This window comes from Ursus maritimus, unplaced genomic scaffold (assembly GCF_017311325.1).
Source record: "Ursus maritimus isolate PB19 unplaced genomic scaffold, ASM1731132v1 scaffold_10, whole genome shotgun sequence".
NCBI lineage: Eukaryota > Metazoa > Chordata > Mammalia > Carnivora > Ursidae > Ursus > Ursus maritimus.
This window is the reverse complement of record NW_024423344.1, coordinates 36,124,638-36,145,729: the sequence shown is the minus strand read 5'-3', so window position 1 is coordinate 36,145,729 and position 21,092 is coordinate 36,124,638. Positions and strand designations below refer to the sequence as shown.

Below are 21,092 nucleotides of genomic sequence, written 5' to 3'. Positions count from 1 at the left end.
AAATAGAATCTCAGTGAATATGAATCTCTATACGGTGGGAATGGCAACTCTACAAGTTTGAAGACTCATATCCATAAAGGAAAAATATGAATGAGTATAAGAATCGATACTGAAAAACTGGATTTTATTAGACCTTTTTGCCTAGTCTCCTGAACACTGTTAAAAAACCTCATCTAGGGGCGCCTGGGTAGCGCAGTCGTTACGCGTCTGCCTTCGGCTCAGGGCGTGATCCCGGTGATCTGGGATCGAGCCCCACATCAGGCTCCTCCGCTGGGAGCCTGCTTCTTCCTCTCCCACTCCCCTTGCTTGTGTTCCCTCTCTCACTGGCTGTCTCTCTGCCAAATAAATAAATAAAATCTTTAAAAAAAAAAAAACCTCATCTAAAATTTTTGTAAAATCAAGGCATGAAATTTTTACATGAATTCAATTTCTTTTTTATTTTTTGTATTTTTTTATTACGATATGTTAATCACCATACAGTACATCATTAGTTTTAGATGTAGTGGTCCATTTCTAATCTAAAACAGCTTGTTACTGGGGCGCCTGGGTGGCTCAGTTGGGTAAGTGCCCGCCTTCAGCTCAGGTTATGATCCCAGGGTTTTAGGATCAAGCTCCCCCCACCCCCCCCACCCCCGCCCGCATTGGGTTCCCTGCTCTGCGGGGAGCCTGCTTCTCCCCTTGCTTGTGCTCTCTTTCTCTCTCCCTCTAAAATAAATAAATAAAATATTTAAAAATAAATCAACAAAAAAATAAAACAGCTTATTACAAATAAATTAGGTTAATTTAAGTATGATTGGCTACCAAATAGGTTTTGTTATTTAAAAACAAACTTCTATATTTTACTCAGGATTGATATGTTTTAACAAGTTTTTCAACCTCACACGCACTGTTTCCTCCCCTTAAGCAGTACTGATTTGATAAAAACTATCTGTAGTCTAGGTTTTCTATAAAATCCAAAAGTTGTCCAGGTGTGATAGAAATTCTCAATTGAAAGCAATGAAGGATTTCTATCTGCCCTAGGACATAATGGAAAAGTTCTATTAAAATCAGTAGACCATTTCAAAAACACCTGACAATTCTGTATTTGATAGAAAGTCCCACTGCAAGTAGCAGCACATTCCTATCAAATCGTTAGGATTTACTAATCTGTGAGGCAGCACCATTCATACCAGACATTACAAATAAGGATATAAACAAGGACTGTGGTTGTTCTGCAAAGTTATTTTTGACAAATACTGGAAAAGCAGCATGTAGTACTTATTCCAACCTCTTCTAAGCAATAATGAACTAATAAATCTACCTCACTAATTACCTAGGACAGAGGCCAATAAACTTTTTCTGTAAAGGGGCAGATAGTAAAAATTGTACATTTTCTGCAGACCATAGGATCTGTGTCACAACTACTCAACTCTGCCCATAGCTGTGTATGAATAAAACTTTATTAACAAAAGGAAGCATGAGGTCACACTGAGCCTTAGCTTGCCAACTCCTTACTTAGGACAAAGCTAGATAATCTTTTTTCTTTAAAAAATAGACTCAGGGGCACCTGGGTAGCACAGTCGTTAAGCGTCTGCCTTTGGCTCAGGGCGTGATCCTGGCGTTCCGGGATCGAGTCCCACATCGGGCTCCTCCGCTGGGAGCCTGCTTCTTCCTCTCCCACTCCCCCTGCTCTGTTCCCTCTTTTGCTGGCTGTCTCTCTGTCACATAAATAAATAAAATCTTTTAAAAAAATAAAAATATAAAATAGATTCAAAAGATGTCTCTCTTAAAAAATGTATTTAATCTTTAAAAAATTATATTGTTCCATAAATTTACATATTACATAACTGGCTCCAAACATTTAATTTTTAAGTAGGACATCCCATTACTCCTTAAATGAAATCCTTATTTATAAAATTAAAAGGCAAATACTTAATAACAATGCAACATTTCAACAAGAACATTAAATTACCTGCCTTCAGCATCTTAGACTTACTAAATTCACATCTAAAATAAAAGAATGAATATTGACAGTTTTCTCTCTCAAATGTCTATTTTTCCTGTACAAGTGAAATAATATTATATGAAATATCCTATCTATCTGTATCACTTATCTTTAATTTGAGGCACCAACATTTATAAGATTACCAAATGGTAAGACATATTTATAATGAGATTCAAAACCTGTAAGATATAAGGATTTTCTCTTTATCAAGGTAATCCTTTAAAAGACTATATAAGATATTCTGGGGCGCCTGGGTGGCTCAGCCGTTAAGCGTCTGCCTTCGGCTCAGGGTGTGATCCCAGAGTCCTGGGATCGAGCCCCACATCAGGCTCCTCTGCTGGGAGCCTGCTTCTTCCTCTCCCACTCCCCCTGCCTGTGTTCCCTCTCTCGCTGGCTGTCTCTCTTTCTCCCTGTAAAATAAAGAAAATCTTTAAAAGACTATACAAGATATTCTAAAAGGACAACTTTTTTCTAAAATAACACAATATCAGAAACCCACATACATGCAAATTACATGAATTTATTTATTGGCAGCAGTAAGTTATGAGAGTCCAGGCTTAACATGCAATAGAAAGGATGCAAATATTCACTGGGTGCTCAGCATACGACAAGCAGTGCTCCGAACACTTCGTGTGTATCGACTTATTTATCCTCTTAAATATACTATGGGTTAGGTGCTACAATTGGCACCACTTAACAAATGAGCAAACTGAGGCAGCAAGCAGTTAATTAATGTACTCAAGGTTATAGTTAATCAGTGGCAGAACCAGGACTGACCCTGGCTCAAGAGAGTTGGACTTCAGAGTCCGTACTTTTAACCATGAACCATATTGCTTCTCAAAAGGCAGGTATATTTGTGTGGTCAACCATACTCCAATTAAACCTTAAAATTAAAAAAAATAATAAGTAGGTATAAATTTAACTGAAAATCAAGGATACATGTGGTGTTTTCACAACTATTTTCTTTTTCTCAGTAACTGCTCACGGTAACCCAGTTTTGTGATATAATTCTAATTAATTCTAATTAACTAATAATTCTAATATATAAAGTAACTATTCAAAATCATGTAATTTACTAATCTCAGTTCCAAACACAAATCAATTCCAGCTCGCAAGCCTGTTCCTCTTCCACAATGCTGACTTGCTGACCTCTTAGTTCATGTACGCTGGGTACTTAGGCGAAAAAGAAAAAAAACTGGTGCTGCGGGGCACTATGAGGCAAGCTATAACAGCAACAAGCAAGCTGAATATAACAAAAACATTCAGTCAAACAGCCTATTTTTCCACTTTGAAAGTACATGTCTTAGATACACAGAAATCTATAATCATACATTTTTTAAATATACTTTCGCTTAAGGCAGTACAGCATTACCAGTAACGATAAACAATTCAATTTACACATGAAAGTTATTGAGATAAGGTAAACCATTTTAAAAGACCACCAACAGTCCGATTCAATTTTATTTTCCATGAAAACATGTTTAGGCAGGAGTAATTCAAACCATGTCAAGCAATGTTAGCCAATACGACAACAGCACAGACAAGTCTCATAACACCAATTGTAAACTAATATTAGTTCGTATTAACTCATAACTAAAATATAAGAAAGTTACAAAATACAGTGGAAAGGTATTACCTCATAACAAACATGACCATTCTTTAATGTATCATACTAGACACCAACCACATGATTAAACCAAGAAGGCTTGCAATCCCCTTTTACAAGCCATACCTACTTACTACTTATTATTATGGAGTGACGTATAATTAGGGGAAGAGGGCTTTGCAAACTAAAAAGTCCTCTACAAACATACGATTATCACTAAAAATAATAAAAAAATTTTTAAGTAGAATATTAACAAGTAAATTAAAAGTATAAAATTTTTAAAAAATCAACAATGCCTCATTCATTCATACAAAATTCATGCAAATTTACCATAATTTGAACAGTATCAGTAAGTGAAAAATTCAAAATGTGTTCAGGTAGAAGGGAACTACTTCAAGTCCGGGCCATGGATCTGTGCCAGTCTTCAAACTCTTTGTTACTGCTTCATGATGGTAAGTACAGAAACTGAAGTGAGCACTGAGAATCTCTTAGAGCAATTTGACATTGCTACAAGATTTTATACTTTACAAAAGTACTGATGTGTGAAAAACTGGAAACTTTAAAAACTGGCAACAGCTTGAGAATCACTGAGCTAGACCACATTTCCCAGAATCCCTTTCTGGTAGGTGAGACTAAGTTCTTGGAAACCAAGGAAGTGATGTGTCCACCTTTCCCATTGGCGAACTGACCCGATGGCTCTCAGGGGCCCTTTCCCTTCCCGTGAGCTAAAATTTAGATGTGGCAGCTACTCTGCTATATGCATGAAAACAATGACGATGCCCTAAGTGGTGCTTCTCCAACTTTAAGGTACAAAAAAGTCACTAGGAGAATCCTGTTAAAACACAGATGCTGACCTAGCAGCACTGTGGCAGAGATGGAGATTCTACACTGCTAACAAGCTACCACGTAAGGCTAATGACGCTGGCCTTAGGACCATATTTGGAATAGCAGGTGTTAGGGGACAACAAAACAGTAAGATGGAAGGAACCTGAGTCCTAAATGACAGCACAAAGCAGATTCCCCATCACTGTGTGTTGTTTTGTGATGAGGGAAAAAAAAAAGGCTATGATTTTTGGAACTTTGTAATGTGGGGTCTTTGTACATAAGCCTAGAATTCAACCAAACTAATATACAGCAGTTCTGTAAATATTAGAAGGGTGTTTTTAGAAGGCCAGTTTTGCATTTTAATTAAAATAATATCGATATAAAAGCTTATTCACATAAGTATAAACTGGTAAAAACTTCAAAGCCTTATTGCCCTTTCAAGATAATCAGACTCCAGAATGCACACTATGATTTCTGTCATGTATCATCTAAATATTATAATCTCTGTACCCATTAACATCTACACCACCACACTGCACTATCTTTTTCATGATGTCAAATCAAAATTTAATGAGTACAATGGCAGGTGTCTGTGTAGCAAAGAGCAGCTAGATGTGTTTACCAACAAAGTTAAAAGTTATTTTGGGTGGTTACTTTGCACCAGCAATGATGTAAACACAGACACAAAAATGGGTACTGAAATTTCATGGTATTGATATTGCAACCATATTTTTAATATATGTATATAAAATACATTCATTTTTACCAATGGTTAATTATCAAAGAAACACCCAATTAACATATGCTTATAAAGACTTCTAATAAATGTGTAATTAATTAAAGGAAAAAAAAGTAAAAACAAAGCAAATAACCACAACCAGAAAAAGCAGTCAAAAAATTTATCAGCAGCAATCCAAATAAAGAAAAAGTACATCCTGATCCTATAACACTTCAAAATGTCCGAAAAAGAGTCTGATAGAGCCTGGGTTCTAACCCTGTACCGCCCCTCCCAAAAAAGCACAACTAACAAAAGAAGTAAATCAACACAATCCTGAAGAAATCTCACTATCACTCACAATTTAGAGTGAAACAAACCAAGAGACTCAGTAGGCAGCCTGGACAAAAGATCATGGCAAACCCCCAGGAGCAGAAGCCCCTGCATTTCAACCTAGGCTCTCAGCTCTGGGAGAAAAAGCGTCAATAGTATCTGTCATTCTGAGTATGGCATCCAAGTAAACTGAGGAAGGCCACTAAAAAGAAGCCTATTTTACACGTTTTGTGACCTAACTAGCAACATATACATGATCTTTTCTGGTGTTCATAATTGCAGGTTAACAAAAGAACAACCTGTACTTGGCAGGGTCCGCATATAAAAACCCAATGGACTGGAACCCTATGCCAGCTTACTGAACAGGAAAGTGTCCAAGTGCCTACTGCTTTGCCTCATCAAAGGCACAGAATAAATCACAACCTCATCATCCTTATGCCTTTCTAACCAGGGACCCCAAGATAATAAGCAATTCCGAAATATCAACAAGATAAGTAAAAATTAGTAGCATCTCATAAAATATAAAATGAGTAAAGAAATAATTAGGACCTAGGACAAACTTCTACTAAAAACAAACTTCTGAAAATAATTTCTACTAACATTGCTTTGAGAGAGAACATCTCAAACCCCTACAGAAACAGTTGGTTGTCCCATGCAAAGAAATGTTATCAACATATCTGTAAATGTATATGTTTGTGTTCAGTCAGAAATGTCAATAAATAGAGTAAGCTTGAACAGGCTATTTCCTGCAATTCTGTAAAAACTACATTTTTTCATAAAACTGATTTTTAAAATTTCACATTCATTTCACAAGTAACAATTTTCTACTCTATACAAAGCTTGAATAAGTTTCATGTTTCTTGAGACCACAAAAACAATATGATGAGACACCCTGAGACTAATTACAATGGTACTAACATTCATTCCGCAACATTCATTTCTGTGTCTACTGTGGACCTCATGCCCAGATAAACACTAGGAATGCTATAGAAGTATGAGAAGACTTGATCCTTGTCCTACAGGATCTTACAAAACACCAATCAAACTATTTTAACTAATTAGAAAAACTTATTTCTCTGGATCTCATAATATTAGAATATATTTATGGCAAAAGGAATAGTCACTTATTTCTTTGGATCTAATAATATTAGAATATCTTTAAGGCAAAAGGAATAGTCACTTATTTCTTTGGATTTAATATCAGAATATATTTATGGAAAAAGGAAAAATTATTTCATTCACTTTATCATGATCATCTACCAACTTTCTGGACACTTAAAGTTGCATACATCCCTATGTCTCTTTCAAAACAAAACTTAAACTGAATTAATTCCAAAAGCCATTATAAAATGTTGGCTTATTTTTTTAGCAAGTTTTCCCAACAACATTTATGTTTAAAGTTTCATATTATGTGTTTTTAAAAATCCACCTTTATTAATTTTCAAACTTCTCAAGGTCTTGCTTAGAAATTTAGTAAAATAAAAATAAAAATGTTTTCTCTTAACGTCTTCATTTAATATCCATGACACTGTCTTCTGAAAAGAAGAAATTCTGAAAGAATTTTATTTTACTTTTAAAGATTTTATTTATTTATTCATTTATTTATTTGAGAGAAAGAGAGAGAGAAAGCATGAGCAGGGGGAGGCGCAGAGGAAGAAGCAGACTCCTCGCTGAGCAGGGAAACCAATGCAGGGCTCAATCCCAGGACCCTGGGATCATGACCTGAGCCAAAGACAGACACTTAACCAACTCAGCCACCCAGGCGCCCCCTATCTGCATTTTATATTTAAAGGAATTTTGAGGGGATGGGGGTAGAATTTTTTTAAAAGGGACCTTCAGATACCTAAATTTATTAAAAATGTTTTAAAAACTGCTCTGAATCTCTAATGTTAGCAAGTCAGTAATCCAATACTGACCTAAGCAAATAACCTTGTCACAGAACTCTTAAAGATATGTCCATTTTCTCTTATAGAAAAGACAATGATTTCATATTCCAATGCTTTTCCCCCTCTCTGGCAGCTCCTAAAAGGCTAATTCTCCTTTAAAGCGCCGAAATTTCTCAGTGCCTGAACCTAGCCTCTTCTTACTTAAAGCTTGATTTTTTAGATCATAGATCAGTGCTAATAGAAATATAATGCAAACTACACACATAATAGTAAAAAGAAACGTGAAATTAATAATATCTTTTAACACAATATATTGACAGCATTATTTCAATATGCAAATAATATAAAAATGAATGAGAGATATTTACATCCTTTTTTGTACTGTCTTCCAAACCCACTCTGTATTTTCCATTTACAGCACATCTGAATTTGAGTTAGACGTATATCAGGTACCCAGCAGCCGCATGTGGCTAATGTCTACCATACTGGACAGTGCAGCCTTAGATGATCTCATCGATGCACTGCTTCAATCATCAGCTATACTTGAATGACTCCAAATTTATATCTCTAATCCAGTCTTCTCCCTAGTGCAAGATTAGTATTTCCTAATGCCTAACTAGCATCTTATTTTAGATGACTCAAAGGGACCTCACACTCAAATAATGTTCAACTTCAATTCATGATCCACCCTTCAAACATGTGTTCCTTTTCTAATACTTCCTATCTAACTGTATTGTAATCGATATCGATATAGATAGATATCGATATATATATATATATATATATNNNNAGAAGACAAAGATATATACATATATCGATATATATATATATATATATCTGGTATAAAAACCAGAAACCTAGAAATCAACCCCTTGACACCTCCTTCTCTCTCTTTCCCATATACAATCCATCTAAAAGTTCTGTCCATTTTACCTCCTAAATATTGCTCAAATCAGTCTCTGCTCTCCATCTCAAACATCACCACCACTCTATCCAACTACTCACGCCAAGCTCTGAGCCATTTTCTTTAATGCAAGCATTTCTCAAAATTTAACTATGATGTCATCCCTACTTCAACCCTTCCAATCCCAGATAAAACTTTCACTGATTTCTATTGCCTCCAGAATAAAAGCAAGGTCCAACTTACATGATCTAGACCCTCAGTATCTTCCAGTCCCATCTCCCTATACTGTCCCTATCTTGTCCTCCATTCATCCCAGGCCTTCAGACCTTTGTACTCACCATGCTCCCTATTGCCCTATGCACTTTGCATATGCTTCTTTAACCTTACTTAACCTATTTGATTCCCACTCATCCTCCAGATCTCAGGGACACATTCTGTGACCACCACAAAGACACTGAATTTCCCTTCTATAAGCTCTTCTAGAACCATGTCCCTTTTCATCTCTAGTATATTTACAGGTGCAATGTTCGAATATATAGTTAGTGGCTTTCTCCCCCATAAGACTATATCTGATTCTACTAAAGAAAGTATCTGCTACAGCAAGATGTTTAATAATTATTTGTTGAATGAATGCATCAATGAATCTGCCTTGTTTTTTCCATAGACAAGGACTAGACACCATATGAGATGGCATATACAACACACCCTCCCCACATATCATTAGTTCTGGAAAGCCTTCCAGACTTCCCAAGTAAAATACCACTGTATAACATGTTTAAATTCTGACTGACTTGTATATCATCACAAAAACAAACCGTGCCTTGTGCATAAGAGGCATAAACATTTACTACATGTATTTCAGTACACACATTACTATACAGGGTTACATATTTCTCTGCATTATTGCAGAGACTTACTGTTATAAAGATACCATACCTTCAGCAGCACTATCCTAAGATGAGGGTAGCTATTTGTCTCCACTATAAAGGCTGTAAAGTTGTAATAAGTGTAAGAAGCACTCACACATGCACACAGACTCATACCCACAGAGTAGGGGTGTGAAACCTGTACGGATTACAGTACTAAGGTACACGTAGGATCTGTCCAGCCCTGGAACATGATGTGGTTCTTTGCCCTTTCTCTATACCACCAGGGTGCTTCTTTTCTGCTCTCAGTATCTTTGATTTGACACCCCTGTTAATATTTTACATTATCACCACACATTTTTTGCCCCCTCTTCTCTGCTTTTGCTTTCATTCTATGGCTTCACACAAGTTTCTCAATTTTTAAATAAATTGTTTTGCACTGCTGGGAGTGCAGTTTGATCCTTCTAAAAATCATCTGGAGGTAAAGTCTTCCTTAGCTACTTCCAGATCCTATACATTACAAAAAGTCAGAATTTCTAGAGAGATGGGACTTAACTGCAACATGGTAAGTCAAACTACCAATATCCTTCTTTTGTCAAAAGGAGAAAACATAAGCCAAAAAAGTTGACATAGTTATATTTTTATGGCTCTTGAAATGTTACTATGTAATTTTTACTTGATTTAGCAAATGCTGCTGTGTGAGAGGAGAAAATTATTTTCAACTTGCTGAGGTAGCAAGTTTCTTTTTATACCCCCTTTATGCTTGAGGCAGTCAAGTCTACAGGCAGTTGAAACTAGATTTATAGGTTATTCACCAAAAAATCACTGCAAACAGCACCTTGAAACCTTAAAACTTGCACAGTTTAACAGAATATCCAGGCATTTTTAGCAGTTTATAGTATCAGTAGAAGCTGCCCAGCAATATGTAACATATTTTAAGACAGAAGGTCAACAAGGCTTATTACTGTTGAACCATAATTTCACAAACAACGTAAACCAAAGAGATAGTTACAAATGCTCATTAAAGAAATGGGAAATGTTTCAAAACAGGACATCTCTGCTAAGCTCCCATGATAACCAAATATAAAGCAATTGGTTTCTTCTAGTGTTCTTCAACATGATCTATTATTGTTTTGGCTAAAAAAGTGTTTTAATGGTTCTGATCCTTTCCAAAACAGTGTACCAAGAGTATGTTTATATCAAAGTGGTAATGATAAAATATTTTAAAGTTCTAGATAATAAAATCTCTTGCACTTAATATAAAAACTTATAAACAGCTACCAATATTCTTTACAAATGTACTTATGCCTAAGAGTTATGTTGGAATATGAGGGAGCAAAACTTCAGATCCCCTTTGTATAAACTCTTCTCATGTGACTGTTACCAACAGTGTAGCATGTAAAAGTAAAGTTATGTTGATGGTGCTGTAAAGGTTGCTTCCCATTTGAAAACATTGTTCATCAGCAATCTCCTGGGGAAGAGGTGTGTCTCTCAGAAAACAGAAGCCATACAAGAAAGGTGCAGGGTGAGTGGGCTACAGAACCAGGAATCTGACTTTCTTAGTCTTGATCATTAATGTGTTTGGGAGGAAGCTTCTACATGATGGCATGTGAAAAGAAGCTCTTCATCTGTGGACGGGTCAAAAGTTAGAAATTAGAAATTCCAGCAAATTGTCCTGAAGTACCACTTTGGTATAGCTATCTCAAGGCAACGTGTGGAATAAGGCAGGCCCCTCAAGACAAAAGAGCATTCCCTCTATACTCCATACTGCCATTGTGCTTCCTATTTTATTTATCTCACAGTTGTTCTTCTCTAGTACTAAATTTTGATAAAGACTTTTATAAGCTGTAGTCTATCTTAGTTGTTCAAAGGTGAAAGAAAGGGAAAGGAGTTTGGCGGTATACACTTGGGCCAGAGGATGGTCAGTATGGTGGTAGAACCAGTAATCAAAGAAATAGAACATAAAGAGAAGGGGAAGTTCAAGAGGAACAAGGTAAGAAGACTTGTGTGTTCATCCTTCTATTTTCCCTCTAACCTCTCCCTCCTCACCAAAAACACAAAAACAAAACCCCCAGAGCACAACCTGGTTAAGCCTTGCATGTTAGAAACCTGGAATTTCTAAGAAAATATGTTTCTTCGGAATAAAATGGAAACACTATTTCTAATGCTACCTTATGGTGTCTACAACTCAAAACTGCTAGGTAAGGCAAAGACATACGATATAGTGCCTTACCTTTCAGATACTCTTAGACTCTAAAATACAGGATTAACCATTTTCAGATAACTCTAGTCAGCACTTAGATGAGCCACTGCAAGGTAAAGCTTTCTTTGTTTCCAAAATCACCACTCCTCAGCATAAGCACCTTATCTTTCCCAAAGAAGAAAGTAAATTTACACACCACAAAATGCTTTAATCCAATTTTCTATTTTAAAATGTGTTATTTTTGATCAACAATTTAAATTAGAAGTGGTCACCATGGTTTGATGGAAATGAGTTTTGAATCTTTATTCCACACATTCGGGCAGTATTCTTGGATCTGCCACTTATAACTGAGCAAATCTTTGATTCTCTCTGTGCTTCAATATCCTCATCTGCACATAAGGGTGTTAAGCTGTACCATCACTAATTCTATGGAAAATACCTTTACAAAAACACAATCACAACTAATTATGTTCTAACATGTTTCTATTTTTTAAAGTTTCAAAAGCTTGATATTTCTATAAAAATTCTAAAGATTCAGATAGTAGAAATATGCAATTCCCCCTTAAGGGGACTCCCCAAAGAGAAAAAACAAAAAGGCATTAAGTAAATCTGTTACTGAGACAAATTGAGACAAATCTCCTCTCATAGTGAAGTTTATTCCACACATATAACTAAACACTACAAAAGACCAATGTACTACTTAATGTATTATTTAAACATAACCACCATACTTTAGAAGTCCCTGAAACTTTTAAGTTCAAATCAGCAAAACCTGATGCTTTCTATGCTACTCATCACTAAAGAAAAAAAAAATATTGTAATGTCTGCCAGGGTGGCTATTGTTGGAGGTGTATGTTAAAGTATTGATTTTGTGGAGGTTCTAATGAAGATTAGAGACTGGGGGGGGAGGGGTTCTCAAAAAAACAAAACAAAACCCAAACATAAACTGGAATAATATATCAAAAACCTAAGCTTTTTTAAAGACAAAAATATTACCCTAACCTATTATTTTAGGTGAAGGTGAAAGAAAGGATTTAATAATAGTTTAGGTGTTTTAACATCTACATCTTTTCAGGTCCTACAAGTAATTAAGTGTATAGACTAAGTACTAGGAAAAGAATGGTTTTGTCAGTGACAATAACAGAATCCCAAGAGTTAGAGGAAACTCAGAATGTCAGAACTGTAATTAGTTGGTCAAAGCTACTCTATGGTCCTAAATTCTTCCAGTGCTCTTCTCTACCTAAACTTTTGAGATTCTGCATTTTAACATAGTAAGTCTCTACTTAAATATAAGATCTATACAGGCTACCTGAACACCTAGAAGATCCTCTTCTCTTCTTTGGCACAAATCTAATCTTTGGCACAAACATTAGATTTGCCTGGAAAAAGTCTTATTAGACCCACAGACTACTATTGCCTTTATGAGTCACTGACACACAAAAGCAACAAGTCTGGTGGAAGAAGAAACACGTTAAACAGATCATTTGCAACATAAAGTGACAAATGTTACAATATAATGTTGCTAGGGACTTATAACAAAATAACAATAAAGGGAGGAGCTATGTAAGCTTGGGAAGAGACCCTGGCGATAGAATTCTGATTGGCAGGGGTTATTCCAAGGTCAATTTTATCAGACTTTACTGAGAATCTACACTGTATTGGCTCCCTGGCACTATAACTACACAGAAAAATAAGTTGCAGTTCCCCATCCTTAAGGAGCTTGTAGTCCAAAAAAGAACAATTTAGTATGTGTTTGCAACCAAAATAAATGAGACTAGCCCTTGGAGGTGGGGTTATGTTGGAAAGAAGTTAAAGGCCAAGTTTCTAAACGAAATCGCATAACTAGGTTGAAGAACCAAGGCTCAGTCAAATGAGGAATGAAGAGAAACCCAAATAAAAGAATGATCCAAGATTATTAGAAATGTCCTTGTGAGGTAAAGAAACTGAAGGTAGAGATTCCAGAACAAAAATAAAACTGAGTAAGGTAAGTTTATAACACCGCAGTCTGTTACTGTAATGGTGTTCAACTATGGGAACAACAAGGCATAATAGATAAAAGCACCAGATTTGGAACAAGCCCCCTGTGCTCACCTTTCAACTCCACCACTTCCTAGCTAGGTCAGGAAAGTTACTTAACAGTTCTGTGCCTGTCTCCTCACCTGTAAAGTGAAATGCCTGCACAGCCAGGAGCCCCTTCTTCAAAACACAGGTGTTATTATAACACTCCAATCAAAAACTTTATTCACAAAATCAAATCCATATCTTTCAGGCACTTGTAGCCTCCATAACCTGGCCCAACCTTTCTGGTCTTAATCCTCATTGGACACTCTCCTACTTCCACGAACCACAAGGATCTAGTGTCAGTACTGCAAACTAATAAGCACTTCCCTACTTCTGTGTCGCCTCTCCTGTGGCTGTCTAGAAAGTCTTTTCCTCACCGTCTTTCAAAACCTACTTCTCTAGGAAATGAACTCTCCTTCCCCTCGAATTCCATAGCACATTTGCCTGCCCTTCTGCACAGTTTGCCACTGTTTCCCGTTTTTGTGTTTGCTCGTGTAATGCCCCCCCCCTCCTCTTTTCACCAAAATACTGAACTTCCAGAGAGCTGGGGCAAGTCTTTTTCATCCTCCTTCCCACTCCTCCTCTCAGACGCTATGCAGGCATGCAAAAGCGTTACTGAATTAAACTGGAGTTAACAACTGCAATGGCCTCAGTTCCAGAAACTGCTTAATTTCGCATAATTTTTTTTTTTTTTTACTGCTTTCAGATTCTAAAATCTTGACATGAAACGTCTTTAAAAATCAGAACACTGCCATCGCTTCAAGAAAAGTTCTACGGAGCACCCACACGAGTTGACAATGAGGTCATTCTTAGCTTGAGAAGTTGTGTGTGTGCCACGGAAGGCAGCTTCACACCGGTCGGTACACACTACTCTGAAATTAGGAGAAAGAAGAGGCGGCCCAGGCAGCAGCACGGGCTTTGCCCTGGTCGGCCCTCAACTTCCTGCGGGGCCGCGGGACCCGGCCGCGCTCGCCCCTCTCCGCCGCACTCGGTCCTCCAGCCCTCGCCTCCCCTCGTCCCGCCTCAGCAACACGCCCCGGAGCGGCGCGGACGGCGTGGCAGGTCCTCCCGGGCGGATCCGCTCGGGCCTGGGCCGCCGGCCACCCTGCCTGCTCAGCCCGCGGTCCCCGGCCTCTCCCCGGCTCGCCGCCCGGGGCCCAGGCCGCGCCGCCGCCGCCGCCCCGAGGGGAGCTGGGGGACTCGCTCGGCTCCGCGTGGCGCCGGGGGCGGAGCCGGCCCGGAGGGCCTGGGGAGAGGCCGGGGGCGGGCGGCCGCCTCCGCCTACCCCGACACGCACCCCACCGCCCCTATCCCCAACCCTCCTCCGGGCCCCTGCCCGCACCCGCGGCCGGGCGGCCAGCGGGACTCGCCACTTACCAACCCGCCTGGGACAACACCGCGCCGGGGACCTCAGACATGGTAGCTGCTTAGGCCGGGGGTGGTGGGGGGCTGGGGTGGGGGTGGGGGTGTAGGCCTCCTACTTGAGACCAAAAAAAAAAAAAAAAAAGAAAGAAAGAAAGAAAAAAAAACCGAAAGAAAAGAAAAGAAAAAAAAAAAAACTCCTCTGGTCGGCTCTGCAACTGGGCATGCTCAGTGCGGCCGGCGCTTCCGCGTGCGGGTTCCGCTCGCCGCGTTTTCCGAGCGGCCGAAGGGGCAGGCTTGGCGTGGGGCTTGGAGGTTGCAGCCTGTTGGAGGCCGTGATGCCCAGGAGCGTGGATATCGCGGGTCAGTTTGTGAGACCAGTTTGTGAGACTTTGCTTTCCACCGAAGGCTGGTTATCTTTTGTTTTGGGTCACTTTTCTGAGTTGCACACCTTGGAAACTAATGCGGACTTTTTTTTTTTTTGTAGAGCATAAAGTTAACGTCCGCGTTTCCAGCGCCGACAGGCGATCACTTCACCAGAGGCCAAGATATGCCAGGGTTGAGACGGATGGGTCGGTTGGGGGGCAGTGCATCCAGTTTGGGGACAGTGAAACTCAAAGAGGTGTTGCCAGCCACTCTACATAGGAGAAAAGTTTACTTTTTTAATAAAGACTCGCTCCATTCACTCTGCTTTTCGATCTGCCCTGACGCAGAGGAAAGCATAAAGTAGCATTTTGTCAAGTCCCCACAGGCAAATCAGTTTGTAGAGGTTAGAGCACAATGAAAATGGTCAACGCAAGAAAACCTAGACTTAGGGGACATGGGTAAATTGCGCAGTTGTGTCAGTGCTTGTTTTCTCTGTCGCTCTGCCACTGGACCCGTCCAAAGTCCCAGCGCGGCCCTGTGACGTTGGCATCGGCATAACCCGGACCAGCTAGCTCCACAGCCTCGCCGGTGTCCTTCTCTGGCTTTCAGGAGCGCTGAAGCGCGGGGACGGGTCCCCGAGTGAGCCTGCGCGGCGGCGCCGCCGAACGCCGCGTTGGACGCTTCAGCACGATTGGACAGCTGAGACTTACGACAGCCAATCGGAGAGGAGCAGGTGGAAGAGGTTGCTGGCCGGGGAGACACGCCCTAAAAGTTTGCTCCGCCCTCCATGGTTTTCCACCTCTGCGGCTGCACGGAATAAAGACGCTTCTGTGTGGCTCCGGCCTCCAGTGTCAAGTCACGGGGAGAAACCGAGAACTTAAGCCCCATCACCCGCCGCCGCCTTATCTGAAACCATCATCACAAACACAGACTTAGAGCAGAGACTGCGGAACTGGACAGAGCCGCTCCTGGAATTGGGGAGGAAATTGATAGTTACAGAAGGAAGGAAATAATTACCATGGGTGGAGCTAAAACTCAATACAAATTCTTCTCCTTTTAGTCGGGAAACTCCTTTTGGGCTTCCCAAGTCATAGTTTTAAAATCGCGATGCTTCTAATGCCATCGAAATATGTTTTCAAGCACATTGCTTAGGTACTTATTTTAATGAAAGGTATTTTCAGGTACTTAGAATCAGAAATTCCATCCTATTCCCTGCAATTTGCAGTAGTATACTGTGTTTAGACCATACACATGCTACAAGTAAATTTCAATTTAATGGTACCAGTTATCCAGGAGTCAGGAAAAGATTCGCCATTCTGAAGGTAAATAGATGACTCAAATTGCTAATAATTTTTATTGGTTGTTAAATAGGATCTACTCTTAGCAATTATTTACATTTTGCAATTAGTGTAAGTTGTTAACTATGCTGTCCTAGTATCAGAATTCTTCAGTGGTTAAATGTGAATCCCTTACATGTTTGTTCTCATGGTGCAGTGTAGTAAGAATTTACCATTGCATAACGCTTAAATAACTTTAATAAAATGCTCCATGAAACACTTATATCCCCTTACTTTAAGAAGTGTTTTAAAGAATGGGTTGAGGAGTCCCACTGGAAAAATTTGGGACAATATTACCATCAAAAACAATGACGATAATTTATTAAATTAAAAAAATAGGTAAAATGCGTGTTTTCAGAATGGCACTAAAAACAAGTGGTGCCTTGGCTGGCTCAGTTGGTAAAGCATGTGACTCTTGATCTTGGGGTTGTAAATTCAAGCCCCACACTGAGTGTAGACATTACTTAAAAATAAAATCTTAAAAAGAAATAAAGGAGAAAGGATGAAAGCTTTTCTTTCAGAGATATACCAGAGAACAAATGTAGACCAATTGATAGAATTAGAAAACCACCATTTTCTGAATCATTCACAATTGATTCAGGCAAAGTTCATCAAAGGTTGCTAAAAGCCCCTGGTGAAAGATCTTCAGGATCTTCACACAGTCTCAAGGTATCAAGCCATAACTTAATTACTACAAAAGAAAAAAAAATGTACCTTTACCTTAAAAAAGAAAATCACTGCCTTAAACAAATGACTAAAGCTAGAATCACTAATGGGGCAATCTGATATTATGTGCTTACTGATGCAGTGCAATTAGAAATACACAACATCATCTAGGAAATATACTTGCCAAAATTGTTTAACCTGAATCTAATAAAGCTTCTATACAGTAGTTCCCAACAGGAGCTGGATCCCCACCCCTTACCCAAGTGGGCACATTTGACAATGCCTGGAGACATTTTCAGTTGTCATAACCTGGGAGAGTGGGGTTGTTACTGCATCTAATGGATACTGCTAAAATTATACAATGGACAGGACAGCTTCCCCACAAGAATTATCTGGCCCAAAATGTCAATAGTGCCAAGGTTGAGCAGCCCTGGTCTAGATATAAGCAAAAACTTAAAGGATATAGAGGATATTGGAACAAGTCAAACAGGAAGAAACAGGCAGATAAACCCAGAATGTGGCATATTCTGTAAGAAACCTGGCCTGGACTGTTCATTGAGCCAATATAATTAAAAAAAAAAAAAAAATCTGCATATTAAAGAGACTCAAAAGATGTAACAACAAATTGGAATTTTGGATCTTAAAAAAAGAAAGATATTTTGTGGTATAATACTTAATCTTGGAAATTTCATACCAAAGCTTTTATGGCTTTAGGCTGAGTAGTTGTGGTGTCTACAACTTATTTCCAAGTGATTCAGAAAAAATGTATATGTAGATATATAATATATATATGTGAAATTAATATATACACATATATGTGTATGTGTATTAAAGAGGGAGACAAGGTAAATGTGGCAAAATGTTTAAAATGGGTGAATCTAATTGGAGGTGCTCATTATATTGTAACTTTTCTCTTTGAAATTTTTCAAAGTAAAAAGTTAAAAGTATAGATTATACTAATTTCCTTCACATCCAAAATTTTTAATTGGAATTAAGGTCTGTATAGATAAGTTAGTGCCGTGGAAAATGGTAGCAGCTGACTAAACCAAAAATAATAATTATTATTATTATTTTCATTTTTAATAAGATAAATCATCAATTTACAGAAAATGTAAAGTCTGCAATTAGCGTAAATTTGGGGGAAATCCTAAGGATGATAGCAGAGCTTTGCAAAGCAGGGCATCTGAGTGACTCATCTGGTTAAGTGTTAATCTTCCGCCCAGGTCATGAGCCCAGAGTCCTGGGATTGATCCCAGCATCAGGCTCCCTCTTCCCCTCTCCTTCCGCCACCCCTCCCCTCCCCTTGCTCTCTCTCATTCTCTCTCTCAAATATATTTTTAAAAGAGAAAGAGAGCTTTGCTAGGTACAAGAGAATAAAAAGGAGGAGATAAATTTATTTGGAGTCAATGGTGTAAGTTAACAGAAGAGAGAGACAATCCATTCACTTCTGTTTTGTCCTTATTTCAGTGAAGGAAGTGGTTCAGAGTGAAAAAGGATAGAATGTGGAAAAATAGGAATAGGAACCACAATTAAAGGTGAGATTTTAAGAATACCTAGTCACTCTAAAGCACATTAAATCTTTTGATCTTAAGCCATTAACATCCCAGAGAATACTAAAATAACCTGTGAATGACTTAGATGAGCCAATGCCAGGGAGCCCTGACAACTGTTGAGCTCATCAGGAAACGTGGTAGAAGCCTGGAAACAAGCAAAATTATTTCCAGTTTTAAGAACAGGAAAAGAGTCTTTAAAATAAATGATGCTGGAACAACTGGATATCCACATGCAAAAAAGTAAGTTCCTTACATTTTACACAAAAATTAACCCAAACTAAATCATATATTTAAATATAAGAGCTAAAAATATAAAACTCTAGAAAAAGTAGAACCAAATTCTCCATGACCTTGGGTTAGGCAATAGATATGACATCCAAAGTATAAGCTAAAAAAGAAAAATTAGATAAAGTGGACTTCATCAAATTTAAAACTGTTGTGCTTCAAAGGACACCACCAAGACAATGAAAAGAGAATCTACAGAAAGGGAGAAAATAGGGGTTTGAAGCAAGAATATGTAAAGAACTCTACTGACTGAATAGTGAAAAGACAACTCAAAAATGAGCAAAGCATTTAAACAGACATTTCTTCAAAGAAGGTATACAAATGGACAATAAATGATGAAAAGATGCCCAACATCAGTAATCATTAGAGAATTGCAAATCAAAATCACAATGAGATGCTTCACACCCACTAGAATGGGTATAGTTAAAAAGATGGACAATAACAAACGTTGAGGATGTGAAGAAATTGGAATCTTCATACATTGCTGGTGGGAATGTAAAATTGTGCAACCATTTTGGAAAACAGTTTGGCAGTTTCTCAAAAAGTTAAAAATAGAGTTTCCATATGACTCAGCAATTCTACTCCTGGATATATATATCCAAGAGAAATGGAAACTAATGTCCACACAAAAACTTGTATTTGATGTTCATAGCAGCATCATTCATTATACCCAATAAGTGGAAACAATCCAAATGTCCATCAACTGATGTATAGATAAACAAAAGGAGTGGAGTTTCACAAACTAAAGACAAGGGAATTTGCTGTTAACCCATTAATCATGATTCTAGAACATATGACTTAGGAGATAAATTTTTAGGAGGAAGAGTAACTGAAATAGCTAACCTCTAAAGATTAACTTCAGAATTCTATGATTCTAAATCATGCCAGATGAACCTCATTTTATTATTTTAAGTTTCTTAACTAGTGAATACAAGCAGTAGGGTGTGGCCATCAGGACAGACCAGGTCATTTCCATGACAATAAACAACCACAAAATACTAGTGGCTTTTAATTAAAAAAAAAAAAAGTTAATTTTTCTAAAGAAAAAATGTTCATTTTTCTTTCATGTTATATGTCCAGTGTAGGTGTTTGGAGGGTGGGGAGGAAGGTCTCTGATCATAATGGTTATCCTCATTTCAGAATCTTGACAGAGCATTAACCATCAGTAACATTGCTGATTGAAGCAGTAAGGGTAAAAAGCTCTGGAGAATCTCACACAGGAAATAAATGCTCTGCCAGGACTGAACATATGGCAACACAGGAAGTCAATCACCAGGCGTCAGAAGGTGGAGAGGCATAAATATTCAATGAGCAAGATTAAAGACTGTGGTACCAGGATTATTTGTAACAACAATGAGGTACCAGTATTATTTGTAATAACAAAACCCTGAAGGTAACCAAAATGTCCATCAATGAGGGACTATTTAAATAAGTTATAATGGGTGCCATGTAGACATTACCAAAAAAATGAAGTAGATCACTGTGTACTAAGATATATTAGTCAGATACATATGTGGAGTAAGAATAGAAGCAAGTTGTAACATGATGAATTACTACAAGTCATTAAGAAAAAGGTAAAAATCCTATGAGAAAAATGGGCAAAGTACCTGAATAGGCAATATACAAAAATGAAATCTAAATAATCAATAAATATGTAAATATGTTTAACCATATCAATAACCACAAAAATGAATTTTTAAAAATTTTATTGAAATGTAGTTGACATACAATATTATATTAGTTTCAGGTATACAACATAGTGATTAAAACAATGGGCTATCAATAAAATTCCACTTTCGGAGTGCCTGGGTGGCTCAGTCAGTTAAGCGGCTAACTCTTGATTTCAGCTCAGGTCATGATCTCAGGGTTGTGGGATTGAACCCCTCATCAGGCTGAGCACAAAGCCTGCTTGACGATTCTCTCTCTCCCTCTGCCCCCCCCTTCCCTCTCTCTCTAAAATAAATAAATAAATCTTAAAAATGAATGAATTAATTAAAATTCCACTTTTATCTAACCCAGTGGCAAAAGCTAGTAAAGAATGTTAAATGTTGACAAGAATATGGGGAAATTGATTCTTTAATACACTGCTCAAAGATTCGAAGTTCATACAACCACTTTGGAGAGTATTTTGGCAATATCT

The 21,092-nt window shown here is 38.1% G+C and overlaps 1 protein-coding gene across 4 annotated transcripts in view; it reads right to left on the bottom strand.

The window, feature by feature from the left end:
• TDRD3 (tudor domain containing 3) overlaps positions 1–14,873 on the bottom strand; it is a 163,835-nt gene extending 148,962 nt beyond the window's left edge. For 3 of the 4 annotated variants that reach the window (XM_040623391.1, XM_040623393.1, XM_040623397.1), the window contains exon 1: positions 14,761–14,873. In XM_040623391.1, coding sequence (XP_040479325.1) covers positions 14,761–14,801 — 41 coding nt within the window. In that variant the 5' untranslated portion in view covers positions 14,802–14,873. The remainder of the gene's footprint in view (positions 1–14,760) is intronic. The other variant, XM_040623395.1, reaches the window with a different exon arrangement.
• Between the last annotated feature and the right edge of the window lie 6,219 nt (positions 14,874–21,092).